We start from the raw sequence: 25,606 nt of genomic DNA on the forward strand, positions 1-25,606 counted from the left end.
CTTTCGTTTTGTTTTTTAATGAAAAACGCCTTGCGGTGACGTCATCGTCCTGACCAGGAAGTAGAGCAGCACGCGTCTATCCGCTCGCTGCATGAGCGTGCAGCACGAGCGTGCCACTCTTGCCCAATTGGACATTTTACATGTCGGTAAGTGAATATAAAGTCAATCTCAAATTCTGTCGACATTGTTTTGTACAATTTGTACGTCGTCTCGCAACTAACTGTGCCAGTTAGCCGAGCTAAAATGTGAGCATTTAACCCGAATTGACTGAGCAGCCAAACTTCACTCTTTTCGTTTAGTTTGAGTGTCGCTTGGAGAGCAAACAGAACATTTAGTGGATCCAATCTTTTTACAAACTTATGCCATGACGCAGTGATTTCGGCATTTGTTTTGTGTACGTTTTCTTCCATTTCATCCCATTGAAATGTGGATGCTAGGGTTCTCGTTCATGACCTCTCGTCAAATCCTTCTGCTGTCAGTGAAAAATGATATTTGAGCAAACGTTCATACCACGGCTCAGAATTAGATGGGTGACATTGCTGCAGGAGAACTATCATTTTGTCTCGTGGTGCGTTCAGGGACTCAACTGGCCCACATGAGCAGGAGGAAAGTCGAAGTTGCTGGTGTGTCAAGTGGACTTTGCTGAGCTGCGTTCAGGGACTTCAGTGGACATGGCTGGGAGGCTGAGCTTCTCAAACATCACAGCCCTGGCCCCCATGGTGCGGGTGGGCACGCTGCCCATGAGGTTGCTGGCGCTAGACTACGGGGCTGATGTGGTCTACTCCGAGGTGAGGATGGAGACAGAGCTCACGGGTTGAGGTCCGGGCGAAGCGGGCTTCCATCCATCGCACTTGTCCCATTGTTTGGCAGGAGCTGATTGACATCAAGATGGTGCAGTGTCGCAGGGTGGAGAACGGTGAGCGCCGGCCGGCAACAGGGAGTGTGTGTGTATGCCTGCCTGCGTGTGTGACGCGTGTGTGTGCGCTTGGCAGAGGTTCTGCAGACGGTGGATTTTGTGGCGCCGGATGATCGCGTCATGTTCCAGACCTGCGCAAAGGAGAAGCAGCGAGTCGTCTTCCAGATGGTGAGACGAGAAGCGACACGCGGGCGCGCGCTTATTTGCCCGCTGACGCGTCTGTTGTGGCGCAGGGTACGGCCGACCCGGACAGAGCCCTCGCCGTGGCCCGACTGGTGTGAGTTCTCAAATTTGCAGACTTGTGACTGCTCTGCGCTGTTCCACAAAGTGTTTGTGAATGTCGTCCTGCTGCTCGCCCCGAAAAATGCTTGCGCTGGCGTTACAGGCAAAAGGACGTGGCGGCCATTGACGTCAACATGGGCTGCCCTAAAGAGTATTCCACAAAGGTCCGGTGAAGAACATCGCAGGTACTTTTATTCAACTCCAGCCTGTGTTTATTGGCTGTCAATCATTTTTTGCAGGGCGGCATGGGCGCAGCTCTCCTGTCCGATCCCGACAAGATCGAGGCTGTGAGTGTCGGGCGCTTCGGAAGCGGCCGCTCGGCTCGGCTCGGCTCGGCACGGCTCGGCTCGGCTCGGCTCTTAATGCGCTCGGTGTTGTTTGCAGATCCTCCGCAAGCTGGTCGGCGGCGTGGCCGTGCCCGTCACCTGCAAGATCAGGATCCTGCCCTCGGTAACAACTGATTGATTTGTTGTCCGCTGCGTGTATTTTTTCTCAACCCAATTTCTCGCAGCTGGAGGACACGCTGACTCTGGTGCGGCGGATCGAGAAGACGGGCGTGGCCGCTATCGCCGTCCACGGCAGGTGAGCCCTTTCCCGTCGTTAGTGTGCCGACGCCGCAGACTGAACGGACGAGCGCGCAGGTTCAAGGACGAGCGGCCCAGACATCCCGTCCACTGCGACTACATCAGAGGCGTCGCCGGGGCCTTGTCCGTCCCCGTCGTCGCCAAGTAAGGACGCGCAGAGACCAAAGTTCCAAAGTTGGCCGCAACTGACGCTTTATGTTTGCAAATCAAATAACACCGTCAGTGGTGGCTCCCTGGACCTGGTCAAGAGCTACGACGACATCCGGGCCTTCAAGGAGGCCACGGGCGCCTCATCCGTCATGTTGGCGCGAGCAGCCATGTGGAACCCATCCGTCTTTCGCAGCGCCGGACCGCTTCCTCTCCACGACGTCATGATCCAATACCTCACATACGTACGTACGAGTCGCCGGATGGGTGCGCGACTCATCACGTGACTTGGTGTGCGTGTGCAGGCGCTGCGCTACGACAACCACGCCTTCAACAGCAAGTACTGTTTGTGTCAAATGCTGCGGGACAAAGTGGAGTCGGCTCTGGGCAAACGCGTTCAGGCGGCGCAGAGCAACCGAGAGCTCAGGTCTGAGCTCGGACGCAAAGACCGAGATCCCGCCGTGCCCAAACGGCCGTGTCCAGATAAACAATTGCCGTGCGTGTTCCAGCGAGGCGTACGGCCTGGAGGAGCTGTTCCAGCAGACGCAGGCGGAGCTGGAGGCTCGTCGCGACGCCCTGCTGAGTCCCGAGCGACGGCGGGGCGACGTCATCGCCATGGACGGCGACGTCACCACCATGGCCCTCAAGTTTCAACGGTACCATTTGCACCCCCCCACCCCCATGAAAAAGGTTGAGTGAGCTGATGTCGTTTGTTTGCGGGAGGCAGACGTGAATACCCGCCGCAGCTCACGCCCAAGATGTTCCTCCTGGAGTGGAGCCGGCGACAAAAGATGGAGCAGCCCACCTACCAAACTGTAAACGAAAAATGCCTTCGCCGCCAAATGGCTCTGCCAGACCACAACGTGTGCGTGCGTGCGTTTGTGTGGCCGTTCAGGTGCAACGTGCGCAGGATCGAGCTTTCCAGTCCACCGTCACTGTGCAAGACAGGAAGTACAGATCGTCGCTCTGGTGTGTACACACACACACACACGCACACACACAAACAAAAATCACAATGAAGAGAATCGTGCTCACAGTCACAATGGATATTTTGCTGTTGTCAATTTTCAGGGAGAAGTCAAAGAAGTTTGCGGAGCAGGCGTCCGCCGTGGTTTGTCTGCGTGCTCTGGGAATTCCCGAAGGTCGCGCAGGCGAGGAAAATGTGGAACGGCTGCACAAAAGGAAGATGGAGGACACTTGCAACGCGGATGAAGACAAGAGGAAGAAGAAACAAGTGATGAATGACGACGGAAGCTTGTGAAGGCAAAAATGGCATGAATGTTTGACTTTTTATTTATTTTTAGCTCCCTTCTACGCAAACACACGGAATCTAGCAGGCGCCCGGAACGCGCTGAAGATTATGTCACACGCGACTTGAAACTCAAATTTTGTTGGACATTTTTGTTGAGCTTTTGCCCGCAAACGTTGCCTTCGGCCAACAGGGGGCAACATCGTATCATCAATTTCTTGCATGTCAATTTAGTCAATGAGATTCTAATTTTATGTCCTAACATTAAGTGAATGTTACATGTTTTCTGGAAACCTTCTGATTATCTTTTTATTCTTGTCTATGATGTAGGTTGGGGGTGTCCAAACTGGGTTCTGAAGGGCAGCTGTCTTGCCTGGTTTTGCTGCAAGGTGTGCCGCAGGAGCGACACATCTAAAACATGCAGGACAGGACTTACGGCCCTTCAGAACCCAAGCTGGACATGCCTGGTGTAGGAGAAGCACTATATAAGTGGAATCCAGTTTTTTTTTCTTTATTAGCACAAGAAGCTCATGTTATGATCAAACAAGTGTCCTTCTGAAATAGTAGGGTGACCCCAAGGAGCATTGGGGGCAGCAGAGCGTACCAAAATAAAGTTTAACTGCACATCGCACAGTGCAGGAGCTATGAAAGGGGCAAAGACTGCATGGCCAACTCCAAACTGGAAATAACGGTGATGAAAAGAAAAGCAGAAAGACATTTTTGTTGTAAGTTGATATAAACAAATGATACCTTTGGATATTTCTTCCTGACGGTGCGTAACAGTAAAAAACGGAATCACACTGGTTTGATTTACTTTGTTTATGGGCTTGATTTCTAATTAAATTCCAATACAAATGGAAGGCGAATCACAATCAGCTTTATTGGCCGAGAGCACGCCCGATCGATGACGTCAGTGCCGGGCCAGCACACGGTGCGTTCAGGTATCTCGGGACTTTGCGCATTAGCAAAGTGGATGTGACCCAAGACAGATAATATAAAGTACCGCAAGCCAACTTAACACGCTTCCCGCCCTATTTGCTGAAAATATTCAATCAGAATAAAATGGAATTGAAGCGTAGACTTTGGAATTTTATCCACAATTTCCATCCATGCTCGTCGCGTATCTGAACTCAATTAGAATTCCACGCAAGATGAGAACAAAGTGAAGATGACTGAGGCGACCTGAACGCGGCAGCAGATCAGCGCGAGGAGTGCAAATGTACTCTTGCTGGTGTTTGACCAACAGCACCAAACAGCAGCCCAACAAGTCAGTCAGTCAGTCCGTCAGTCAGTCAGTCCGTTGGCCATCTCCTCCGACCTCCAAATGTAGCCATCATCTCAACAAAGTTGGCCTTGAAGGCTGCAGATGCCCACGAGCAAGCGAGACAGGCGACAGCGACGACAGGCAAACTTTTCTTTCATTCTTCTGGAGCACACGTCTTTTGGTTACTATGTCCTCCGCAAAGTGTGCGGAGGAGGAGCTGGACTTTGCTCTCATCTTCGAGGAGGACAGTGGACAAGGTGAAGGTTAGTAGTGGCTTGTCACTTTTCCAACAAGTTTGGCTTTCTCGTCAAGTTGACGTCATTAAGCGCAACTTCGGCCGGATGTTGTAAATGGCGACGTTGGCGTAATATAAGTCCCCAGGAAGCAAAGAAGCACAACAATGCTCATTCCACATATTTTACAACGTGTTGAACGCGCCAGGTGTTATTTTTGTCCCGGAATATAAACACGGTGCTCGCCTTTCGGAGCATGTTGACCAAACATGCCTGCGATTTCTTTTGAAATGAACAAGAGGAAGCGCTTATGCTTTGTGCCTCAATCTGACACGCCCAGGTGTCAGCTGTTGAATTCTGCTCCATTTTTAAATTGGCACTTGGAAAGAAAAAAACAAAAGAAACTTGCACAAATTTGTTATGATGATACTTGACCGGTGAATTGCATGGTGAATTTTTTTGTACTTGTGGTGACAACACTTGATGCACTTTTAACAGCACAGTGCCAAGTAGGAAGGCCACAACCAATCTTTGCATCGGTGTCAAAGCTAACTATAGTTTAATCATTCTATTCTACTTTATTGCCTTGTTTTTTCTTTAGTTTCTGGAGTGACTTTCAACTTTAAATACTCAGAGCCACTGAAGATGTCAGCTGTTTTTGACCAGTTGGAGTAGCTTGGAAAAAGGCCAATCCAAATTACCTTGCCAACCCAATAAGTGCACATCAAGAAATTGTAAAAAAAAAAAATATATATAAAAACGAGCAAAAATGGTGTCATGTGATTTGCCATTTGTCCCAGCCTCAGTTTGTCAGCACACTAGTGTTTGAAATCCCAGGTGTAAATAAACGTTGCCGCCCGCAAAGCCAGCCACAAGTTTGTAATGCAAACATTGACGAGGGTGCCGTCTCTTGCCAGGTCTCAGTCATCACGTGACCACACCTCCGTGGCCCATGCGGGCCGCTCCCCCCTGCAGGCAATACGCACTGCCGGATGATGGCGCCCGGGGGAGCTCGCCGGCGTTGCACTGTCCCAGCATCCAGATCACCGCCATCGCGGCCAACGACGACGGCGGCGGCAGCGGCCGGCAGTGCGCAGAGAGCGGCTACGTGGAGGCGGCTTGGCCCAGAGACCAGCTGTACCTCCCTTTGGACCCGTGCTACCGTGACGCCCCCTTCTGTCCCAGGTTGTTATGCAGTCACACGCAGGTGCTTCAACACCTGCGGATTTGCATATTTGTTTCGGAAATGTTTTCAGTATTTTTTCCCCCTATACGTTTCAGTGGGTATTTTTTACCGGATCTTTTACCCCCCCCCAAAAAAAGGCCTGCTGTGCAAAGGGCCTGTACTTGAGCGCCACCTAGTGGCCAGGTGAGCTTATATTATATTTCCTTTTTTGTGCCGCAGCCCCTGCAGCAGCCTGTCGTCCCGCAGCTGGGTGTCGGACCTGTCGTCCTGCGACTCGTTGTCTCACGCCGTCGATAAGGACGCCGTCGAGGATCTGCGCGATGCCGCCCTGCTGCTGGCGCTGGGCTCCTCGGGAGGCGGAGCTGGAGGAGGAGGAGGCGGCGGAGCCTTTGGCGTGGAGCTGTGGCAGCAGAAGTACCAGGACCCGGCGCTGTCGCCTCACCAATCTCCCCAGCACTCGCCTCGCGCCAGCGTCACCGAGGACACGTGGACGAGCCGCTGCCCTTCCTCCAGGTCACCACGGTTACCGCTACCACCTTTTTAATTCGATTGTCAGAGCAACACGTAGTATCGTTTTCTTTGTAACGCATATCGCAATAGTAGAACCGTTTAAGCAATGGATACCAACACTGCGCAGACTGACCGCCCGCCCAGCGTCTCCGTGCGGGAAGCGCCGGCACGCAGAGGCCGACGCCTTTTCCCGCTCACCTTCCCCTCAGCGCTGGTCTTTGGACGACGCCTGGGCGGGACCCTCCGGCCACTCCCTCCATGAGCTGGACGTCCCACCTAAGACCAGAAGGACATTGGGGACGCAGCTGGTGGGAGATTCGCCGCTTGAGGAAGTCCCCGACATCGAGGCGCCGCCACCGGGAGAGGAGTCACGTGACGGCGGCGACTTGACCGAACTCTTCCTGCGGGTTCCCGCCGCCCACTTCAGCTGGACTGCCCCCGGAGCCGCGCCTCTTTTCAGGTACCCGACTCTTTGATGTCCAAGAGAGGAAGTGGCGTGATCCCGAGGTCCGCTTCCCTCAGAGCGTCGTCACCGCCCCCTCTGGACTTTCCTCTCCCGAGCGGCTTCGGGCCCAACCGGCTGAGCGTGGAGGCGGAGCCCCGGCCGTGCCACCGCGCCCACTACGAGACGGAGGGCAGCCGAGGCGCCGTCAAGGCCGGCGACGGAGGACACCCCAGAGTCAAGGTGAGCCCACGAGTCGGGAACGACGCTGCGACCCTTGACCTCGGCCCATGTGTGCAGCTGAGCGGTCCGTGCTGGCGTCCCCCCGCCGGCCTGTTGCTGTTCATGGGCACAGCGGACGAGCGCCGCCCCCTCCGGCCGCACGCCTTCTACCAAGTCCACCGCGTGACGGGCAAGACGGTGAGCACGCCTTGTCGGGAGAGGACGCTGAACGGGACCACAGTCCTGGAGATCCCACTGACGCCCGACATGAGGGCCACGTAAGCGCAACAAATGTCATTGGTCCCCCCTTTTCAACGTCCGACTATTATTCGTTTTGATAACGCGGACAAATTGGGGTACGTGGCCAATTTTGGGAAACGAAAGTGTCAAAGTGCAAGATGTGAAAAGGCAAGAATTGGGTTGGCTTGCTGTTGCTCAGCATCGACTGCGCCGGAATCTTGAAGCTGCGCAACGCCGACATCGAGCTGAAAAACGGCGACGCGGGCAGGAAGAACACGCGGCTGCGCCTGGCCTTCCGGGTGGCCGTGCCGCAGTCGGACGGACGGACGCTGTGGCTCCAGACGGCCTCGCGGCCCATCGAGTGCTGTGAGTGACGCCGTCGTCGTTGCCGCCGCCGTTTGTTGACGTGGCGGCGGCGCGCCTTGCAGCGCAGCGTTCGGGTCAGGACTTTCCTCGCGTGGAGCGCTTTGCGCCCACCTGCTGCCGGCGGGAAGGAGGACAGCGGCTGCTCATCATTGGCTCCAACTTGTCCTCTCGCTCCAGGGTGGTCTTCCTGGAGAAAAGTCACGGTGAGCTCTCAACATTTCCACCCCTTCCCAACCCTCCCTCCCCATTTTTTGCTGGCTTGAATCTTTCAACGTGGCGCAAGTCAAGTTTGAGCTTTAATGGGAAATCCCTTCCTGCCAGATGGGCGTGTCCTTTGGGAGACAGACGCCACAGGCGTGCTTGAAGCCAGCAGCAACGTAGGACATGTCTGGATGCCCGCCACTTTCTCCAGCCCGCCTGATGTTTATTTGTTTTGCGTGCCAGTCCAGCCTGACGGTGGTGGTTCCGGCCTACGGGCGCGACGCCGGCCTTCCGGCGCACGTGCTCTTCTACGTGTCCAACGGCAAAAGAAGGCGAAGCGCTCAGCAGAGCTTCACGTATCTGCCAGGGGTCGTCCCTAACGCGCTGCCCCTCCCCACCCCCCTCCTCAAGCAGGAGCCCCGGGAGGCGGGGCCGCCTTCCTGCCGCGGCGACGAGCAGGTGTGGCACGAAAGGTGGGCGCGGGGCAGCGGGACAGACATCCAACGGGAAACGGAGGACATCCTCGCGTCAGCGTCTCAGCTCCAGGAAATCACGCTGGACGATGGTAAGAGCGCACCCTTTTTTTGCTGTAGCTGCTTCATTGGTTTTACAATTTGCGCGCCGTCGTGCGTATGTGCAGTCAACGAGATCATCGGCAGAGACGCGTGCGGTCTGAGCGGCGCCGACCCGCCGGACCCGGACGGCCAGAGCGACTGCAATGATGCCACCTTCCCCTTCTGCTATGATAGCTAGCCTAGCCTAGCTAAGCTAGGGGAATTTTCGCTAGTGTGCTTATTTTGGAGTCTACAGCTAATGCTGGTTTTAGTTGACAGGATGCGCAAAGCATGTAAGACACCAACAATTTACATTTCTTTCTATTGATTTAATTCAAATAGCATGGACGCCAACTTAAAGGACAAAAGTTGATTTTGGCCGACTTGGGTTGGCCTGAAAGCAACGCTTTGCTCTGTGCAAGCTCGTTGACTCGTAGTTGATTAAATAATGAGGCAATGTGCACTCGGCAGCAACATTTCCATTGCGTTTTGTAATGTCTCAAAGCGTTGCCATTTCAGACTGTGCCTTCAGCATCATTCCTAGAAAATCACAATGTCCCATCACCAATGAGCTATTTTTGGAACAGGCCCACAGGCAACTCCTGAGGCCCCACCGGTCGTTCATTTAAAGAGCCATTGGTCCGGGTCCATTTGGACGAAGCAAACCTCGCGGACGGGTCGGCGCTCCGAGGACGTCCAGCAGCTGCGGGCGCAGGTGTAGACCAGCACGGTCCCGAACTCTGGCGGCGAGCGGTCGCAAGCCGCATCAGCGTCCTTCCAGCTCAGCAGTGCGACCAGCGCCGGCATGAGCTGCAGCTCAAACATCAGCGGCCCCCCGCAGGACGCGCACGCCGACCGCCACTCGTCGGCCGGAGGTTTCGAGATAAAGAGCGGCTGTCCGCCGCGACAATAGCGCAGGATCTGCCCCGGGCACATTGAGATCTTCTTGCGGAACCTGGAGAAGAAACAATCGCCGTGACGCGCTCCACTCTTCTCGTACTTCTCGCCGCCATCGTCATCCGGCTGGCCCGCGACCGCTCCCTCCCTCTTCTCGTAGTCCCGAAGCAGTTGCTCGGCGTGCGACCGCTCTTCCACGTCATCTTGGCCCCAAGCGTCCTGCTCGTCCACTACGCTGATGAAGTACGGTCGCAGGACGGGAACGTCCGACGGAGGCTCTGCCAGATGCAGGACGTCCAGTCGGTCGCTCATGATGTCCACGGGAACTACAACGATGACAGTTTTAATGTATCAAACATCCCAAATGATCATTTATTTAAAACACAGTAGAAAAGTAAAATACACAAGTTTAAAACCAATTCTTCAACATGAAATGCAAAGGGCATAGGTCCAATACAGCTTATACGTCCCACTAACGGTAGCTTGTTTTTTCCGCCCACTGGCGGCCGTCAAAGGTAACGCCGTGGTAAACAAAGTTGGCTCAAGTCGTACGTTACCTGTTTCTTCCTCCGGGACAGGCTTGGCGATGCCTTCCTCCTCCTCCTCCTCCTTCTCCTTTTCCTTCTCGTCCACCACGATGCCCCAGTCATCGGCTGAGTCACACCAGTCACTAGCCGACAGAGGAGTCTCCTTGGCCGGCTGGAGCTCGCCGGGCGCCGCTCTCTCGTCGACCTCCAGGCTCTGAGAGCGGAGCGCCGCCCAGCTGTCCGGCCGTCCGCCGCACTCGGCGGCCGGACAGGCGAACAGCTGGAGGCACCGGTGGTACGGCGACTCCTCCAGGGGACAGTACACCTGTACCACGTGCACCAGCGGGGCCGAGCAGTGCCCGCAGTGGGAAAAAGCCCGGCGGAAGCCCGCTACGACGTCCGGAAGGCCGCCCACCTTGTTGGTGAGGAAGGACGTGCGATGCTTGGACTCGTCGAGCTCGCCGTCGCAAAGACCCAAAAGAGTCACCGACATGGTCACACGTCGCGTTATCCAGCGGCTCGCGTCCCAAAGTAGGACCTCTTCTTCTTCGCTTCGTGACCACTGCTGCTAAACGTACACTGACGCCACCTACAGTAATCGAGCGGCAATAGCGTCCCGTACGAATGCACCGAAAAAAATCTCATCCAAAAAACAAATTCAGAGTAACAATAAAATCAACACCTCAATAAAATAGTGTAGAATAATTCCATATAAAAAAAAAACCCAGCACCCCCCTCAAGAAAAATGTAAAGTCTAAAAAAATAACAATTCAGACCCAATGAGTGATCATCATGTCAACTTGATTTATTGTCAATAAGTGAGGTCGAAGGTCTAAAAATTGGATGGAAGTGATGCTGATTAAATGCCATCGTAACACATCAAAGTTACTTCTTATGGCAAGGCAAGAAAAAATTTCTCCCTCGAAGAAAGAAACGAGTAGACGCTCAGGCGGTCCGCTTGCAGCAAATGATGACAACTTGATTGTCACGGCGACCACAGAGCCTCCCGCCAGCAGGAAGCGCTCAAAGCCGACGCCTCATCCACGATGCCTTCACTCGTCATCGTCGCGGGTGACGAGCGGCGCTCGGTTTGGCGGGAGGTGGGCTCGGATCCGCTGCCAGCGGCCCGGTGGCCAAACGATGTGAGACGCGCGGCCGTGGAGGAGCGCCAGCGACACCTTGCCACGGCACAAGGCAAAACCAAACAAAAACTATTAGTACGGAGCGCCATCCTAATTCCCATTGGACTGACTTTAGTTTGACCCGCAATCTAACAGGAGGCTTGGTGTGGTGCTTTTGCTTACCGGGCCAAAGGTGTTGCTATCCAGACTGTGACCGTGGTGGTCGCCCTCAATCCACAGGTGGCCGTCGGGAACGCACACGTGTCGCTTCTTGTAGCTCAGAGTCCTGCGCCGAAACAAAGTCCGTCAGCATGGTCAAATGGTATTCTTTCGGATTAACAATGCAAACTAGCTGAGCATGTTTCAAGAGAGGAAAGGAAGCAATGACCTGATGAAGTCTCCCTCCAGGCCGATGACACGCTTGATGATCTTCTGCTCCGGGTTCCTGGGTGACCTGAGAGGACACGCAGCCAGCCATTCACCGTAGGCTGACACAGCATCATCACGTTCGGAGGGGACTCACAAGATGGACACAATGTCTCCTCTCTGGACGTGGTACTTCCTGACACTCCAGCGATTCAGTAGGACCACGTCACACTCGGACGCTCCTTCTGGGTTTAGGAAGGGCTGCAATACAAACACGTGCGCATTCGTGTCCATTTTCTCTCACATATTTTGGTTGTTTTTATGAAAGGGTGGGTGTGGTCACCTGCATGGAGGCGCCCTCTACTTTGGCCACGTACGCCAAGCGGTCCAGGACGGTGACGGTGACGGGCACGGCCACAAAGAAGCCGCTCACAAAGGCGCGCAGGTAGCGCCGCCCCCTTGCGGCCCCCTGAGCCATGCTCACCTGGACAGGCGGGAGACAGCAAGCTGGGGGGCCGGCACAGAAAATGACATGCATGACGAAAGAAAAATGGAATGAAGTCATTTCTCTTTTAGCTGTCGTGTACTATATACATAATTCAGAATTGTATTTGTTGTATGAATAGGTGGAAATGGAAGTAGGAATAGTGCAAAGGAAAGAAATCATTGCTGCAGATTTTAAGTTTGTAAAAGAAAGCTCATTTTCCTTCAAATATTCATATGCTACTTGTAAACCCTCAACCCGCTTTTAATTCACACAATTTGAATAATTACTTATCATTATTCCTTACCAAATTAATATTTTGGCACTTAATTTGCAGTACACAAAAAACGCTTTTTTAATAACTGACTGTTTGACCACAACATCCTGAAAAAAGGAGCTAACAGCTAGCCACGTGACTATTGAGAGCCTCTAAGGATATGAAACATAATCAAAGAACGGCGCAGAGGTTATTTCACTTTCCTTGCCGCGACGTCACCTTTGACAGCAAAAGAAAACCAAGGACAAGTGAGCATGTACTGAGCTAAATAAACTATGCTCATGCTAACACACTCACCAGCATGAGCTTCACTTTCCTGATGCCGCAGGGGAAGTCACTCCGAAGTCCTAAAGCCTGACGACCTCTTCAACCTCGCACTATTTCGAAAGAAAAAAAAATCACAAGATGTATTCATACGGAAAACAAAACATTATTTGAAACATACCGTTTATTTTATTGAACATGGCAACCGCTGACGTCATAAATCATGGGCGTCGTGTGGCCTGTGATTGGTCAAATCTGCTGTTTTGGTCATGTGATGTAGTAAGATGGCAACTCGCGACAGTGGCGATGATGGTATGATCAACTTTTGAAATTAATTTCACGCCATTTTAAGCTTCTTTTCCGATTCTTTCCGGGGCTCTTTGAAAGAAGCCAACTCATGAGATGGTTGTCAAATAAAACCATCAGTGACATCTCCAACGCTTCCGTTTTTACCGGCTTTAGCTGCTTAATCGTGGTAGAACAAGCTAACTTTTGAGCGTTTCCAAAATTAGCTCGATGGACAAAGAGCAATTTGTTCTGATCATACTTTTGGATTATATTATTATACTTTGTGTAAACAATAGCAAATGTGGGCAGCTTTCTTTGTGAAGTGAAATGAATTCCTATAATAGAGAGGAACAAATCGGAAGTGTCACGGGTAAAATGTTTTTCCTCCTAACATGTGGTCGGTGTCAGGCATGGACCACATCCTGGAGCCGCTGTGTTTCCCAGAGCAGCCTGACGCTGCCGATCCCGGCGATCCCGACTGCCATCCACCCTGCGGCGGTGCACAGACGCTGGCGTGTCTCTTCTGCCCAGAGACACTTCCAGTGATGCAGAAGGACGTCTTCCTCAAACATCTACTACTGCAGCACAAGTTGGTCATCGCTGATGTCAAACTCATTGCAGACCTCCCAAAGTGAGTCACAGGCAAGCCTCGCGTGAAAATCACTTTGTGTATCTTTACTCTCACGTGAAAATCTCTATGTGTATCTTTACTCTTGTTGAAACGTGTTGTGCGCAGGTACCTGCTGTACTGGAAAGGCCGATTCTTGGAGCAGCCCGTCACTGATTTCTGCAGTGAGATCAAGACCAACTCCACCGGGCCAGTCGGTGAGTGCGCAAAGGTGTTTGCGTGTGTGACACATGACATCACATGAACGTCCGGTGACCGTCCAGAGAAACAGGAGCTTTACTTCCTGCTGTGCGACGTCCTTCCGGAAGACCGCGCCCTGCGCGAGAAGCTCCAGCAGAGACGGCTGGTGAGAACCACGCAACGTTTTTGGGCTCTTCTGTGGTTGATGGTGGGCTTCCAATGGGAAGCGCCTGATGATTTCTCCTCGTTTGCATCCCCAGGAGGAGGTGCTGGAGCAGCAGCAGAAGGAGCGAGAAGATCGCAGCTTCCGCCGAGTGTGCATGTTTTGCAACGATGAGTTCACCGGGAACAGGTCAGACGTCAGACGACGCATCAGACCGTCAAACTAAACCTCAAAGGGAATCGGACCTGCTTTTCAGGTCGGAGCTCCTGAACCACATGGCCCGCGAGCACGCCTTCAGCATCGGGCTTCCCGACAACATTGTCTACTGCGAGGAGCTTCTGGACACGCTGCAGAGCAAAGTGGACAAGTCGGTCCGCACGCCGCTCTTCCGCTTCCTTTGAAAGACGGCGTCGCGTTGACGGTGTCATTGTCCCCTCGCGGCAGCCTGCAGTGTTTGTACTGCGAGAAGACGTTCAAGGACAAGATGACGCTGAAGGATCACATGAGGAAGAAAGCGCACCGCCGCATCAACGCCACCAACCGCCAATATGACCGATTCTACATCATCAACTACCTGGTAGGCGCTAGCGTCCGGGCGCCTCGTTGCTCCCCCTAACCCTAACCCGCCGGCAGGAGCTGGGCAAGACGTGGGAGGAACTGCAGGCCGAGGACGACCGCGAGCTGCCGGACGACAAGGACGAGTGAGCGGACGAGTCGGCGTGGCGCGGCGAGGGCGCTCGCTTCGGGGCGTCCGTCTGACCGCCTTCTGTTTGCTTCTCGCCAGCGACTGGTCCGACTGGCGCGCTTGTCCCATGACGGCCGTCTGCTTGTTCTGCGATTATCGGCGCGACACCATGGACGAAATCTACGCTCACATGAAGGTAGCCAAACAGGCGGGAATTTCTTTGAGTTTTGGACTCGACGGCTCGAGGCACCGACAATTTGGGCGCTGCTTGTCTGTTGTTCCAGGGGGCCCACGATTTTGATCTCCAGCATCTGAGGGCGGAGCTCAGTGAGTTGGCCGCCGTCCGCCACGCGCCGTCCGCCACGCGCCGTCCGCCACGCGCCGTCCGCCACGCGCCGTCCGTCCGCCACGCGCCGTCTGATATGTGCGCTGCTCCTTTTTCAGAGCTGAGCTTCTACCAGCAGGTCAAGCTGCTCAACTTCATCCGCCGCCAGATCCATCAGAACCGCTGCCACGCCTGCCAGGGTAAGTTTGGCTGCAGAGGCGACGTCCTACGCCATCTGCGGGAGCGACGGCACGCCATGGCGCTGCCGCCCGCCTGCGCCTGGAACCAACCGCAGTGAGTTTCAAAAGTCAACACTTGGACTCGCAACTCCGCTTCCTCGTTCGTCTTTTCAGGAAGTGACGTCTATCTGTTACGTCAGGTACTACTTCCCCACCTATGAGAACGACGCCCTGCTGTGCGCGCTTCCCGACAGCGACGGCGAGGACAGCGACGGGCGAGCCGGGGAAGACGGCGTCCCCGTCATCGCCGAGGACGTGTTGGACGCCGAGCTGGTCAAGGAGAACAGCGTCCTCAGGAAGCTGCTGAAAAACGCCACGTGAACCTCAGCAACCTTTCGCACCGGACTCCACTCTGCTGGGCACTTTTTGATGACATCATGTCTCAGATTATTTGCCATAACAATAAATGGGTTTATATTTGTCTCCAATTGGCTCTTGATGGTGCGCGCAGGAAAGTGATTTAGTTGTGGCCTTATTGACATTTAACAGAAAGATGGACTATGGATGGAAACGTATTGCGGCCGGCCACACATGAATAACACTTTCTTCAAAGTTCAATGTCATGTTATAACGTGATCAATTGGTGATGACATGCTTAAATTTAAAATGAGCATGTCTCCTCATTTGTTTTGAGGCAAAATCAACGTTTAGTGGATTGCTGCATTACAGTAAGCCCTCTCCCATGACTCACAGGAGTGACGTCATTGCCCACGGCAACATGCCGCTGCACATATTTGAGGATGAGTTCGGATATCTTGTGCGAAAAGTGACAATTCCAACTGTTAGTTTTACTATATTCAGAAGACGTTGACGTCTGGATAGTCACGACTTTTCGTTTTGAAAACACTTTTATTATTGATGATTCAACTTGCACAAGACGAGCGGGATAGCCTGCAGTACACACGCAAGCCGATAGAGTGTGCTGTTTGCCCATCTCGTCAGAGCTGGTCGAGGAGCGTCAAGTGCTCCTCAGCTCACTTGGATGAAGCTTTGCGTTTCGTACGAACATGGTTTCGCTTTTGGTCTTAGGACAATGGCTGTCAGCCAGCGTGACGGCATTGTCTTTGTGCGACTTGCTAGCTGCCACTGAGCACATCGGCTAACGGAGCTGCGAGCCGGTCGGACGGGCGAGTGACGAGCCTGCGACTGTGCGAGACGCTGCCGCCGCCGCCGCCGCCGCCGCCGCCACCGGATGAGCAGCCGAGGAACTCAGGACGCGTCGACGAAAGGTGACCAACAACAACGTTGCCTCTTTTCTGTCTTCAGTCGCTCGTCTTCCGGCTTAAGCGAACGTGAGACGTCGTCGCCCTTAGCCGGAAGCAAACGACGGCTCTTTTGTTGTTAGCCGCTGAGCTGATGAAGCTAATTGTGGCCACTTCCGGGCCCGGTTCGGATTGGCTGAGTCACAGCAGTCCACAACAAACATCTCCAACTTGGAGTTCACCCTTTGAGCTCGCTCTCGACCAGCTCCATTCTCTTGGGATAGACAAGCAAATCAAAGAAAAGACCTGGAAATAAAAATAGCACCAAATGTTGCTCAAGTGGGACTACCACCGTGTCGTATTTTGGTTTGACAGCTACATTTTGTTATGAGTTGTTGATGTCATTTTCTCCCACGCTTCATAGATATGCATATTATTAGGTGACGAAATACTTCATAGTCAAAAAGGTTCTAAGGTTGATTTTTAGACTTTATGTTTGTCATCAAATGTTTAGATGACTCAGGCCCAGTAAGCAATTTTTCAAAACAAACAAACAAACAAACAAAGGGGGGATGAAAACTGAGATTGAGACTTCAGGAACTCCATTTATTTAGAACCGAGGGATACAGCAGTTAAATCACAAAATTCACTCCAGAATATATCATCTGCGGTTTGAATCTAGCGCCCGCTGAATTTCCCAAGCAGTGACATCGCAGAAGGCAAAGCGTGAAGTTGCCACTTCCACATTCATGCATGGGAAATGGCACTTTTCATGCGTTTACATTATGTTTCAAATGGCACAAAAAGCAAAATTGACTTGCTATTTCAAATATAAGGGGGTACAAAATAATAATTCACACGGTAAATTTAAAGGCCTCAACGGTGAGGTCATCAAGCGGTCACGTGATGTTGGCTGATGTCACGGTTTGTGCGAGCGCATCCCGTCACGAGGGGTCGGGACACATTCCTGCCGGGGGGGTCACAAGGGCCGGCGCTGGCGTCACGTGATCTCATTCCTCACTTTGGTCCTAACTGAGGCGCCCAGTAAGCACCCTCAGTTGCCACGCCGAGCGAGCGTGCGTGCGTGTGCGTGCGTGCTAGCGACACCATGAAGCTGACAGCTGAGGAGGTGAGTGCAGGGCAGGGCAGGGCAGGGCAGGGCAGGGCAGTCGTCAACTCTCACTTTGGTTGACTTCCCATTTGCCGCTTCCTCTTTACGTTGCCGAGACCTGCGCTCAAACTCGTTGCTTTTCTTTGTGTGCGGCAAGTTTGCGGCTTTTTGTTATGAAATGAGCCTCAGGTTGACTTTTGAATTTATGCTCGTTACGTCGTCGCTACCCTAAATGTTAGCAAGCGGGTGCGATGGCTCCCTCGTCCTGCCAACGTGCGCCGGTTTGGTCCCGCAGGTGGCGCAATTGCAGCACCCCATGGCGCTGTACGACGAGAACATCGCCAAGAACGCCTTCTTCGTGGCGCTGGAGAAGCTCCGGCCGGACCTGTGCGAGCGCGTGGCCCGGCTGCACGGCATCGTAAGGACTTAACCCAATCATTTTTTTCTCTAACTGCCCTAACGGTGCCAGCTAGCGACGTCCGTTAGCATGTTTGTAGCCGTAAAGCAAACCGCTTGCTGCTGACTTGCGCAGGTTCTGGTCCCGTGCTGCGAAAGTCTCGAGGGTAGCGTCGTGTCGGAACTTCACTTTGACAGCTACGTGCTGCACCCCGTGGAAGACGGATACCAGACGGCAGACGGAAAGGTTGGCCTTTTTCTATCACGGACAAAAGAAAAGAAATCCCGTCTTCATCCTCCGCATCTTTCCTCGCAGGAGGTCCGGATCCAGGACAGGCGGGTCCTGTTGGGATCTGACCCGGCGCCCCCGGTCTCGCTCCCCATCCTGTTTGAGGAAACCTTCTACAACGCCAAGGAGGAGAGCTACAGCGTCCTGTGCATCTCCGGGCCGGTGGAGGCAGCGGCGGCGGAGGAGGCGGAGTCGGGCCCGCCGGCGAGGGCGCCCAGCGCCACTTACCACCTCAGGAGCCTAGAAGACGTCAAAGTGTTCCTGGGCCGCCACAGCCACAAGCTGGACAAACTCATCGCAAACTTCTCTCTGGCCTTCAAGCAGCACGAGCGAAAGGGACTCCGGCACCACATAGTAGGACGCGCTCGCGACCCGCTTGCGCTTTTGGGCCGCACGGATGCGTCACGTCACTCCTTTGTGTGTTGCTAGGACTCCACCCACGGCTTGTACACACGCTGCCTTCAGTGTGTGCTGCGGGACGCTCGGCCAGTGAGTATGGAAAAAGGAAAAAAAAAAAAAGTGAACTCGTGGTGACGGTCGTCATCTCCGTTGCTATGGCAACCGCAAACCAGTTACGCTCTGCTTTTGATCAAAATCATGTGAAGCTTTGTCATCATCTTATCGGATTTTGTCACTGAGGTCACGCGGATCCAAACGGGATCTCGGCCGCCGAGGTTCCCGTGATGTTTTACGCAATGCCCGCCAATTAGAGTTGCCATCGAGCCATCGCCAACCCGATGACGGGATGCGGAAAGGCTTGACCGTTTACCGCATGTTCTGGAAAATATCGTTTCCATGCAAAAGGAGGGCAAATGCGTAACCCACGACAGGAAACGTTGACAAAGCTCCGGCCGCGTTCCGATGACCTGTCAATCACGAGGCTGTCGTGCTGTGTTCAGAAGGTGTCGGCCAAGCAGGAGCTGCAAACCAGTCTGGTGAAACAAGCCGTGGAGGTAAGGACGGCAAAACGCGCATGCACTGCCGCCGCCGCCGCCAACTAACACGCCGGCGCTCCGCTTTGCTCAGGTGTACGTGCATCACGCCACCCACTCGCTGATCTTCAACCTGGTGTCGACGTTGGAAGCCGGACAGGTGGGCGGAGCCCGGCGCCGCTCCGAGACGGCCGCCTGACTGACGCCTTGTCCTTGCTTGCAGGACGCCGCCTTCAACAAGACCACCAGAAGTCTTCAAGAGCTTCAGCACAAAGACGTCGGCGTCAAAGCGCATTTCAGGTGAAATGATTCGGCGGCACGTACACTGGCGAACAAATGCTACGTGCTAACAAATGCTAACAGGCGCTGACTCGTGTCTTCTGCGCCGTCAGCATCAACTTGTCTCGCGCCAAACGGGAGCTGGGTCAACTCAACCAGCAGACGTCGCCGCTCCTCAAGCTGCTTTGCCTGCGCAAGGTGGCCTTGACCGCCACCCGCACGGCGTCCTCGGCAGGTAGCCACGCCACGCCGCGCCAACCTCAAGCTGACTTTCCACTCATTGCGTGTGCGTGTTTTGCAGCCAGTGTGGAAGCCGTGTGCGCCGATGACCTGCTGTCCATCATCCTCTATCTGCTGGTCAAGATGGAAATCCCCAACTGGTGAGACCCGACACACGCACGCGCGTGCAGGCTACTGACTTGTGTGTGTTTGCAGGATGGCCAACCTAAGCTACATGAGGAACTTCTGCTTCTGTCAGTCCAGCAAAGACGAGCTGAGCTATTGTCTGAGCACCTTCGAGGCGGCCGTCCAGTACATCAGCCTGGGGAGGCTGCACCACACGCTCTCCGTGCGTAGCCCGCCGCGCCTAGCCCACCGCGCCTAGCCCGCCGACGCTGACAAATGCACGCGTGTCGTGTCGTGTGCTCAGGATTGCCACGGCCATGCCAACAACAAGGTGCAAATGAAGGTGGATCTGGCCAGCGCCTCCACGCCCATCAGCCGTTTGTTGGAGGTCAGCGCCGGGCGGGACCTTTGACCTGTCCTCGCTCGCCACTCACGCGCGTTTGCATGCGCAGCACGTGGCAGACGGGAACGAGGCGGAGGTGGAGCGTCTGCTGAGCGAAGGCGAGAGCGAAGAAGACGTGCGGCCGTGTCACCCTTTGTGCTCCTGTGACCTCTGCGACCTCCAACTGTCCGGGTCAGACTTTGTTTCTCCTGCAGTGTCTCGCTGAATGATGAATGAAGGCGCAGAAAATACTCTGCCCCCCCCCCCGTGGTTTTCAGGGGTACTGCAGTCAATTTCATCCCCAAGCCAAATATCGAAGTTGACGGCGCATCGCTTTTGTTGGTGATTGCAGGAAGCTGAACGACCCGTCCGTCGTCACGGCGTCCTCCAGAGACGAGCGAGGCTACACGCCGCTGCACGTGGCCGCCGTCTGCGGTCAGCAGGAAGGCGCGCGCGACTTTCTCGCCCGTGGGCATTAGCAACGTGGCTGCCTTGCTTGTGTGTAGGTCAGGCGCAGCTGATTGACCTTCTGGTATCCAAAGGAGCACCGGTCAACGCCACCGATTACCACACGCTCACACCGCTGCACTTGGCGTGTCAAAAGGGATACCAAGGAGCGGCGGTACGTTTGGACGCGCCGCCACCGCATGCATCATTTGCTGTTGCTTATTCTGAGGAGGAGCACCCGAGCCATCGTTTGCAGACCCCGTGAGGGTGCGCACACGCCACTGCAAATGCATCTTTGCTTGTGCGTAGCTGCTGCTGTTGCATTACAAGGCGGATGCGGACGCTCAGGACAACAACGGCAACACACCGCTGCACTTGGCCTGCATGTACGGACACGAGGACGTGAGTTGACCAAAATCCGACACGTGGAGCAGTCTTGCCGCGATATCACCATGTGCTTTTTGTCAGTGCGTGAAGGCGCTGGTCTACTACGACTTCCAGAGGTGCAGCCTGGACCTGGCCAACGACAAAGGCGACACGGCGCTGCACGTGGCGTCTCGCTGGGGCTACGAATCCATCGTCCACGTGCTGCTGGAGAACGGCGCCAGCGTGCACGCGCTCAACAACAAAGCGCACACGCCCGCCCACTGCGCCCTCAACTCCAAGGTCCGTGCGGGACGAATCTCGGCGGCTCGCCGTCTGACCTGCTTTTTTGGCCGCGCAGGTGCTGGCGTTGCTGCGGAGGGACGAGGGGCAGCGCTGCGCTCATGTGAGGACGCCGCGTCCGCCGCCGCCACCGCCTTGTTCTTTTTTTTAACGACGTCCGTCTTTGCCCCTCCCCTCCCTCAGCCTCCCGTGCGAGTTCCTGCTGCCAGCTCGGAGCGCAGCGGCCGGCGCTCGTCCACGTCAAGCGGCGCGTCGTCCTCGCCGGGCCGCGAGCTCCCGCCCGAGAGAGCGTCGGTGCGACATGGCCAGGTAACGCCCGCGCCGCCGCCGCCGCCGACCGAGCGCCTTTCCTTTCGCTGCTGAGCGTGTGTGTGTGTGTGTGCTTGACAGGTGGAGAAGCTGCTGCGGGCTGTGGCGGACGGAGACGTGCAAATGGTTCCCCCCCACACACACACACACACTATAACTCTTTTGTCATTGTCTCTCTGTTTTTGCTTTCTTTTTTTCTGAGGTTGCATTTCTGTGCGTGTTTCAGGTGCGCTACCTGTTGGAGTGGACAGACGAGGAAGAGGCGGGCGCGGCGGCCGAGGCATCGCTGTGTCATCCTCTGTGTCAATGTGCCACGTGCGCGCCGGCTCACAAGGTGGCTGGCTCGGTCGGGTGTACCTTCCGATCAAATTGAAGCGTTTTTGTCCAATGTTGACGTCAGTGTGCGTGCGTTGTCGTCGTTATCAGGCGCGTGCGGTCCCATGCGGCGCCTTGTGCGTGCGTAGCGCCAACGCGGACGGCGTGACGCCGCTCCACGTCGCCTGCATGTACGGCCACGCCGAGCTGACGGCGCTTCTGGTCCGCCACGGCGCCGACGTCGAGGCGCGCACCGAGCGCAAGGCCACGCCGCTTCACCTGGCCAGCCAGAACAACCACCTGCAGGTGGGCGGGCGCCGACGGCCGTCCGCCACCACGCTTGTGACGCGCGCGCGCACGCTGGCCTGTCCAGGTGGTGAAGTTCCTGCTGGAGTGCAACGCCAAGCTCAACAAGAAGGACCAGTACGGCAACACGGCTTTGATACGCGCCTGTCTCCACGGCAACCTGGACACCGCCGCCACACTCATACAGGTGAGTGCGGACGTCAACCCGTAGAGAGGCGCGCACACGGACGCCGCTCCTTTTTGTTTAGAGCGAGGCGCTGGTGAACGTGCGCAACCGGCAGGGCAACACGGCGCTGCACTGCGCAGTGCGGGCCGGCCACCGGGCCCTGGCGGATGTCCTGCTGAAGGCCGGAGCCTCCCCGCACCTGCGCAACAAGAAACACAGGACGCCTCTGGACGCCGCGTATCAGCGAGGCGGAAAGGTGAACCCCGCCGTGCCCCGCTGAGTCAAAGTCTGCTTTATTGTCAATTTCTTCACATGCCAAGACACACAAAGAAATCGAAATGACGTTCCCACTGACGCGTCACCGTCTCTCTTTTGGCTGGGCTTCAGAACGCCGAGATCGTGCGATCGCTGCAGAAAGCGTCGGGACTCCCCCCGGATGACGAGCCCATCAAACTTCTCTCCGTGCCCAAAGGCACTCTGGGTAAGCGTGACCTCTGGCTCGGCTACGTTCAGTCAACCCGGTGACGTTTTCCCTCCTTTTTTGCAGCTCACTCCTTCGTTCAGTGTCTGAGACTCAACGATCCCGCCCGCCAAAAGTCGGCCGCCGGCAGGTTGTCGCCCTCGTCCTCATCGCCACCTTCCTCATCCGTTTTGACGTTCTTTTGTGCGCAGGATTCAGCAGATGAAGAAAACGTCCGGCAGTCCAACCGGGCGCTCGGCTGCACCCGAGCAGGTCCGCGTTGTCTTCCTGTCAATTTGCCATGCAAGCTCAAAGTATTACTCTTGTCACTTCAATGCCCACATATGCAAGTCCACCAAAACGTTGTCTAGCTAAATGCTAACGTAGGTGAAGCGCCAGAGATGGGCTCATGGAAATGAGTTTTGACGTTATTGTGATGACAACGCCCCCAACCCCAGCACGTAAGCATGTCTTTGCGTGTGCAGGTGAGTCCCGATGCGAGGAGGCCGCGGCTGCGGCGCGGCGGCACGGCGGACGCCACCGCCTCGTCGGCGAGCCCCGACGGCACCCCTTGCACGAGAGGGCGGGGCCTGACCCGTTGGCACACGCTGGACTCGGGAGAGGAAGCCCCGGAGCCGCCGATGGACGTGCGCGTTTGGACCAGACGTCGCCACGACGACGACGACGCCATGCGCCGAAGCCCCGCGGCGCTCGCCTTTGTGATGACATCGTCGCCGGCGTCAGACAGACAGACGCCGCGCGACTCCGTGACGGAACGGTCGTCAGACGACGGTGACGTCACTTCACGTTTACCCGCAAGCCCGCCGCGACACGCCAATGCTGGGGACACGGCGGCCATTTCTGGTGACACGTCTGCCACCAGTCTCGCTGGTGGAAAACGCAATTCATGTGACATGTCGCGCACTCAGGATATGCCCCATTCAAGTGCCCACATCGGAGCCACGCCCATTTCCAGGGACACGCCCATTTGTAGTGACGTGGCCGACACCAAAGACACAAGGCTGCCTTGTGACACGCTGCTTCTTCCCTGTGACAAAAACAACTCCGCTGAAACATCCCACATCCAAGACGACAGCCCTCGTGCGGCCCACTCCCCTATCGACGACATCTCCGGTGACCCCAGGGTGGGCTGACGCTGCCAACTCCCGTCGAGTGCCGAGGACAGCTCATCCGTTGGAAAGCCGGGTGCGCGCGCTTCAGCTGGCGGTGGGAAAAAAAGACGTCCGCAAACAGGAAATTGCGTCCACTGCTCCATCATCTTCTCCACACCAGAGGGGAGGGGGCGCTGAAAGCCAAGAGGTCAAAAAGGGATCCTGCTCCTTCAGCCAATTCTGCAGTGGTGGTAAATCAGCAAAATGCAGAGACTGTCAAAAGTGCATTTTTTGCATTGAATAACTTCTCTGCACTTCAACTACTTTCCGTCCGTCTTTTATTAACTTTGTACATCATGCTTGGACTGAAATTAAAACTCATCTTGCATGCCACATTTTTTTTTGTCAGGCTTCTTCTCACCTTCTGACAGGGATTTTCATAGGACTACAATCCCATTGTCGTCCGGAGGTCTGAAGCGAGGAATCGAAATAATCGGATGACCTTTTTGTGTGTATGAAAAGCTCTCAGACAAAAGTTGGCCTTTCAAAGTATTTCTACTCTGTTCCTTTGGCACTCGCGAGTAGAAGTAGATGAAAGCGTGGCTGTTATCGCGACGCAGCGGCTGTCGGGCCGGTCGGCCTTCCCAGCCGGTTAATGATTTGTGACGCGGTGGACAAGTGGGCCCTCGCTCGGGCGGCATCAGTGGGACATGATGCGGCACGCGCTCGGCTGGTTCCTGGTGGCCTTGTTTTGGGGCTCGGGGGCCCGCGGGGGACCCCTGAGCGGCCTCCGACCCAACATGGCGGACCAGGAGCTGTTCTGGGGCGCCGACCAGTACGACTTCTCGGTGGTTCTGCCCGGCGCCGGGATGGACTGCTTCTGGCACTTTGCTCACCACGGGGAGAAGTTCTACCTCAACTTCATGGTGAGATGACTGGAACGCCGCTGCAAGCCTGCCTGGTACGACACATTTTTTTGTGCCGGTGCGTTCAGGTGCAGTGGGTGACGGGCGTGGGCCACGACCGCCACCTCTCGGTTACCGTCAACGCTCCCGGCGGCCTCCTGCTTTCCACCGTGGATGACGCCAATGGGCAAATTGACTTGGACGCCAGCGAGACCGGTGCGCGCAACAAAGACACACACACACACACTCCAAAACAAGCGGCTCCGACATGATTTGAATTGGGTGGGATGAGCATCATTTTCCACGCCACACGACAATCACCCAAAACTTGCAGAACACACACTGGCCCGAAGGGGGCGTCAAAATACTCTTGAAAAAGCTTACACGCATGTTTCGATGCACGTGTATGTTGTTTGTTTTCACGTTTGTGTTCTTTGGCATGACCGTGTTTGCGCCTGTGGACGTACGTGTGCGTGTTTCAGGTTTCTACCAGATGTGTTTGAGCAACTTCCACAACCGCTTCGGCAGCATGCAGGTGTCCCTCAGCTTTGGCGTTTACTACGATCACGCGCCCCCCAAACAACAACAACACCACCAACTACAAGATAACGCCAAGAAGCTCAATGACACGCTGAGCATCATCGAGGTCTGCCGTCCTAAACGACGTACTTGTGGGAGGGAGGGATGAAAGGAAAGCGGTGGCTGCTGCGGACGATCGAGAGCTGCTTTGCTTTGCTTTGCTTTGCTTTCAGGCGTCGGCCCGGCGCGTGGAGAACGCCGCCTTCCACATGTTCCGCCACTACAACGCTGGACGCATGCGCCGCGGCGCCGACGACTTCCTGCTGGCGTCCAAGCGGCGGCGCGTGGGCCACTGCTCGGCCGCCCTGGCCCTTCTCATCGTGCTGGCCGGATATCTGCAGCTGCGTTTCCTCAAGAGCCTCTTCGCGGAGCGCCGCCACGGCGACGGCGAGCCGCGCGCATGCTGAGTGCTGCTTGCTTGCCAACAGGAGCCTTCATCACTTCGATCCCGTTTTCATCGATTTTTAACTAAATCCTTAGTTACTAGAATTGTTCGGGCGTGTAATAACCATGACTTCCACGAGGTGGCAGAAGGCACAATGAATTTGTGAAACCGACGCATGCA

General features: G+C 55.2%; 7 protein-coding genes across 10 annotated transcripts; 5 read left to right on the forward strand and 2 right to left on the reverse strand.

Moving 5' to 3' along the window:
* Nucleotides 1-39: 39 nt before the first annotated feature.
* On the forward strand, nt 40-3,312 carry dus2 (dihydrouridine synthase 2). Of its 2 annotated transcripts, none has more exons than XM_037253193.1 (16): nt 40-146; nt 579-788; nt 871-916; nt 993-1,084; nt 1,150-1,193; nt 1,302-1,362; nt 1,438-1,485; nt 1,583-1,648; nt 1,710-1,780; nt 1,840-1,926; nt 2,006-2,174; nt 2,235-2,356; nt 2,439-2,585; nt 2,657-2,744; nt 2,825-2,898; nt 3,001-3,312. In XM_037253193.1, the coding sequence occupies exons 2-16, from the start codon at nt 672-674 to the stop codon at nt 3,188-3,190; spliced, it is 1,422 nt and encodes a 473-aa protein (XP_037109088.1). In that variant the 5' UTR covers nt 40-146; nt 579-671; the 3' UTR covers nt 3,191-3,312. The 2 variants fall into 2 exon arrangements, with proteins under 2 accessions (XP_037109088.1, XP_037109087.1); XM_037253192.1 differs by having other exon boundaries at nt 47-146; nt 658-788.
* A 1,050-nt stretch (nt 3,313-4,362) lies between these two features.
* LOC119123844 (nuclear factor of activated T-cells, cytoplasmic 3-like) lies at nt 4,363-8,752 on the forward strand. The gene is made up of 11 exons (XM_037253178.1): nt 4,363-4,705; nt 5,593-5,860; nt 6,081-6,374; nt 6,499-6,831; nt 6,894-7,056; nt 7,114-7,313; nt 7,475-7,641; nt 7,704-7,844; nt 7,963-8,018; nt 8,086-8,407; nt 8,483-8,752. The coding sequence occupies exons 1-11, from the start codon at nt 4,396-4,398 to the stop codon at nt 8,593-8,595; spliced, it is 2,367 nt and encodes a 788-aa protein (XP_037109073.1). The 5' UTR covers nt 4,363-4,395; the 3' UTR covers nt 8,596-8,752.
* pdcd2l (programmed cell death 2-like) lies at nt 8,705-10,391 on the reverse strand. The gene is made up of 2 exons (XM_037253205.1): nt 9,851-10,391; nt 8,705-9,619 (listed from the first exon to the last, which is right to left on the reverse strand). The coding sequence occupies exons 1-2, from the start codon at nt 10,311-10,313 to the stop codon at nt 9,018-9,020; spliced, it is 1,065 nt and encodes a 354-aa protein (XP_037109100.1). The 5' UTR covers nt 10,314-10,391; the 3' UTR covers nt 8,705-9,017.
* Nucleotides 10,392-10,600: 209 nt separating this feature from the next.
* immp2l (inner mitochondrial membrane peptidase subunit 2) lies at nt 10,601-12,645 on the reverse strand. The gene is made up of 7 exons (XM_037253218.1): nt 12,514-12,645; nt 12,366-12,445; nt 11,651-11,814; nt 11,465-11,568; nt 11,330-11,395; nt 11,125-11,227; nt 10,601-10,998 (listed from the first exon to the last, which is right to left on the reverse strand). Exons 3-7 carry the CDS (start codon nt 11,783-11,785, stop codon nt 10,873-10,875), a joined length of 534 nt encoding a protein of 177 aa, XP_037109113.1. The 5' UTR covers nt 11,786-11,814; nt 12,366-12,445; nt 12,514-12,645; the 3' UTR covers nt 10,601-10,872.
* znf277 (zinc finger protein 277) lies at nt 12,571-15,268 on the forward strand. Its single transcript, XM_037253200.1, has 12 exons — nt 12,571-12,644; nt 13,029-13,251; nt 13,357-13,445; nt 13,512-13,594; nt 13,689-13,780; nt 13,848-13,958; nt 14,036-14,168; nt 14,225-14,292; nt 14,376-14,472; nt 14,561-14,603; nt 14,721-14,895; nt 14,981-15,268. Exons 1-12 carry the CDS (start codon nt 12,617-12,619, stop codon nt 15,159-15,161), a joined length of 1,323 nt encoding a protein of 440 aa, XP_037109095.1. The 5' UTR covers nt 12,571-12,616; the 3' UTR covers nt 15,162-15,268.
* A 499-nt stretch (nt 15,269-15,767) lies between these two features.
* On the forward strand, nt 15,768-23,950 carry ankrd27 (ankyrin repeat domain 27 (VPS9 domain)). Of its 3 annotated transcripts, none has more exons than XM_037253167.1 (28): nt 15,768-16,069; nt 17,449-17,571; nt 17,686-17,796; nt 17,866-18,192; nt 18,268-18,327; nt 18,738-18,791; nt 18,865-18,930; nt 18,994-19,070; nt 19,163-19,284; nt 19,351-19,429; nt 19,485-19,617; nt 19,699-19,782; nt 19,847-19,968; nt 20,129-20,211; nt 20,283-20,398; nt 20,533-20,625; nt 20,692-20,889; nt 20,948-20,992; nt 21,073-21,198; nt 21,280-21,324; nt 21,425-21,532; nt 21,625-21,819; nt 21,887-22,006; nt 22,068-22,241; nt 22,373-22,466; nt 22,533-22,596; nt 22,658-22,718; nt 22,931-23,950. In XM_037253167.1, the coding sequence occupies exons 2-28, from the start codon at nt 17,470-17,472 to the stop codon at nt 23,597-23,599; spliced, it is 3,528 nt and encodes a 1,175-aa protein (XP_037109062.1). In that variant the 5' UTR covers nt 15,768-16,069; nt 17,449-17,469; the 3' UTR covers nt 23,600-23,950. The 3 variants fall into 3 exon arrangements, with proteins under 3 accessions (XP_037109062.1, XP_037109065.1, XP_037109064.1); XM_037253170.1 differs by having other exon boundaries at nt 19,847-19,962; XM_037253169.1 differs by having other exon boundaries at nt 18,741-18,791.
* Nucleotides 23,951-24,232: 282 nt separating this feature from the next.
* On the forward strand, nt 24,233-25,530 carry tmed6 (transmembrane p24 trafficking protein 6). The gene is made up of 4 exons (XM_037253212.1): nt 24,233-24,483; nt 24,552-24,678; nt 24,945-25,108; nt 25,215-25,530. The coding sequence occupies exons 1-4, from the start codon at nt 24,268-24,270 to the stop codon at nt 25,446-25,448; spliced, it is 741 nt and encodes a 246-aa protein (XP_037109107.1). The 5' UTR covers nt 24,233-24,267; the 3' UTR covers nt 25,449-25,530.
* Nucleotides 25,531-25,606: the final 76 nt, after the last annotated feature.

The sequence above is a fragment of the Syngnathus acus genome, chromosome 6 (assembly GCF_901709675.1).
Source record: "Syngnathus acus chromosome 6, fSynAcu1.2, whole genome shotgun sequence".
Taxonomy (NCBI): Eukaryota; Metazoa; Chordata; class Actinopteri; order Syngnathiformes; family Syngnathidae; genus Syngnathus; species Syngnathus acus.

Excerpts from the sequence above, each read along its gene's own strand:
- znf277 (XM_037253200.1), top strand. The coding sequence starts at position 12,617 with ATGGCAACTCGCGACAGTGGCGATGATG. Across the intron at positions 13,595-13,688 it reads AGCTCCAGCAGAGACGGCTG|GAGGAGGTGCTGGAGCAGCA; the intron begins GTGAGAACCACG and ends TTGCATCCCCAG. Across the intron at positions 14,896-14,980 it reads TGCGCCTGGAACCAACCGCA|GTACTACTTCCCCACCTATG; the intron begins GTGAGTTTCAAA and ends CTGTTACGTCAG.
- ankrd27 (XM_037253167.1), top strand. The coding sequence starts at position 17,470 with ATGGCGCTGTACGACGAGAACATCGCCAAGAACGCCTTCTTCGTGGCG. Across the intron at positions 19,071-19,162 it reads GGCGTCAAAGCGCATTTCAG|CATCAACTTGTCTCGCGCCA; the intron begins GTGAAATGATTC and ends CTGCGCCGTCAG. Across the intron at positions 19,783-19,846 it reads CCATCAGCCGTTTGTTGGAG|CACGTGGCAGACGGGAACGA; the intron begins GTCAGCGCCGGG and ends TTGCATGCGCAG.
- pdcd2l (XM_037253205.1), bottom strand. The coding sequence starts at position 10,313 with ATGTCGGTGACTCTTTTGGGTCTTTGCGACGGCGAGCTCGACGAGTCC. Across the intron at positions 9,620-9,850 it reads TGTCCCGGAGGAAGAAACAG|TTCCCGTGGACATCATGAGC; the intron begins GTAACGTACGAC and ends TCATCGTTGTAG.
- dus2 (XM_037253192.1), top strand. The coding sequence starts at position 92 with ATGAGCGTGCAGCACGAGCGTGCCACTCTTGCCCAATTGGACATTTTA. Across the intron at positions 1,927-2,005 it reads TCCGTCCCCGTCGTCGCCAA|TGGTGGCTCCCTGGACCTGG; the intron begins GTAAGGACGCGC and ends TAACACCGTCAG. Across the intron at positions 2,899-3,000 it reads AAGTACAGATCGTCGCTCTG|GGAGAAGTCAAAGAAGTTTG; the intron begins GTGTGTACACAC and ends GTCAATTTTCAG.
- LOC119123844 (XM_037253178.1), top strand. The coding sequence starts at position 4,396 with ATGTACTCTTGCTGGTGTTTGACCAACAGCACCAAACAGCAGCCCAAC. Across the intron at positions 7,057-7,113 it reads GAGGACACCCCAGAGTCAAG|CTGAGCGGTCCGTGCTGGCG; the intron begins GTGAGCCCACGA and ends CCATGTGTGCAG. Across the intron at positions 8,408-8,482 it reads GGAAATCACGCTGGACGATG|TCAACGAGATCATCGGCAGA; the intron begins GTAAGAGCGCAC and ends GCGTATGTGCAG.
- immp2l (XM_037253218.1), bottom strand. The coding sequence starts at position 11,785 with ATGGCTCAGGGGGCCGCAAGGGGGCGGCGCTACCTGCGCGCCTTTGTG. Across the intron at positions 11,569-11,650 it reads TAGAGGGCGCCTCCATGCAG|CCCTTCCTAAACCCAGAAGG; the intron begins GTGACCACACCC and ends TTTGTATTGCAG. Across the intron at positions 10,999-11,124 it reads ATAGCAACACCTTTGGCCCG|GTGTCGCTGGCGCTCCTCCA; the intron begins GTAAGCAAAAGC and ends TGCCGTGGCAAG.
- tmed6 (XM_037253212.1), top strand. The coding sequence starts at position 24,268 with ATGATGCGGCACGCGCTCGGCTGGTTCCTGGTGGCCTTGTTTTGGGGC. Across the intron at positions 24,484-24,551 it reads AGTTCTACCTCAACTTCATG|GTGCAGTGGGTGACGGGCGT; the intron begins GTGAGATGACTG and ends CGGTGCGTTCAG. Across the intron at positions 25,109-25,214 it reads ACACGCTGAGCATCATCGAG|GCGTCGGCCCGGCGCGTGGA; the intron begins GTCTGCCGTCCT and ends CTTTGCTTTCAG.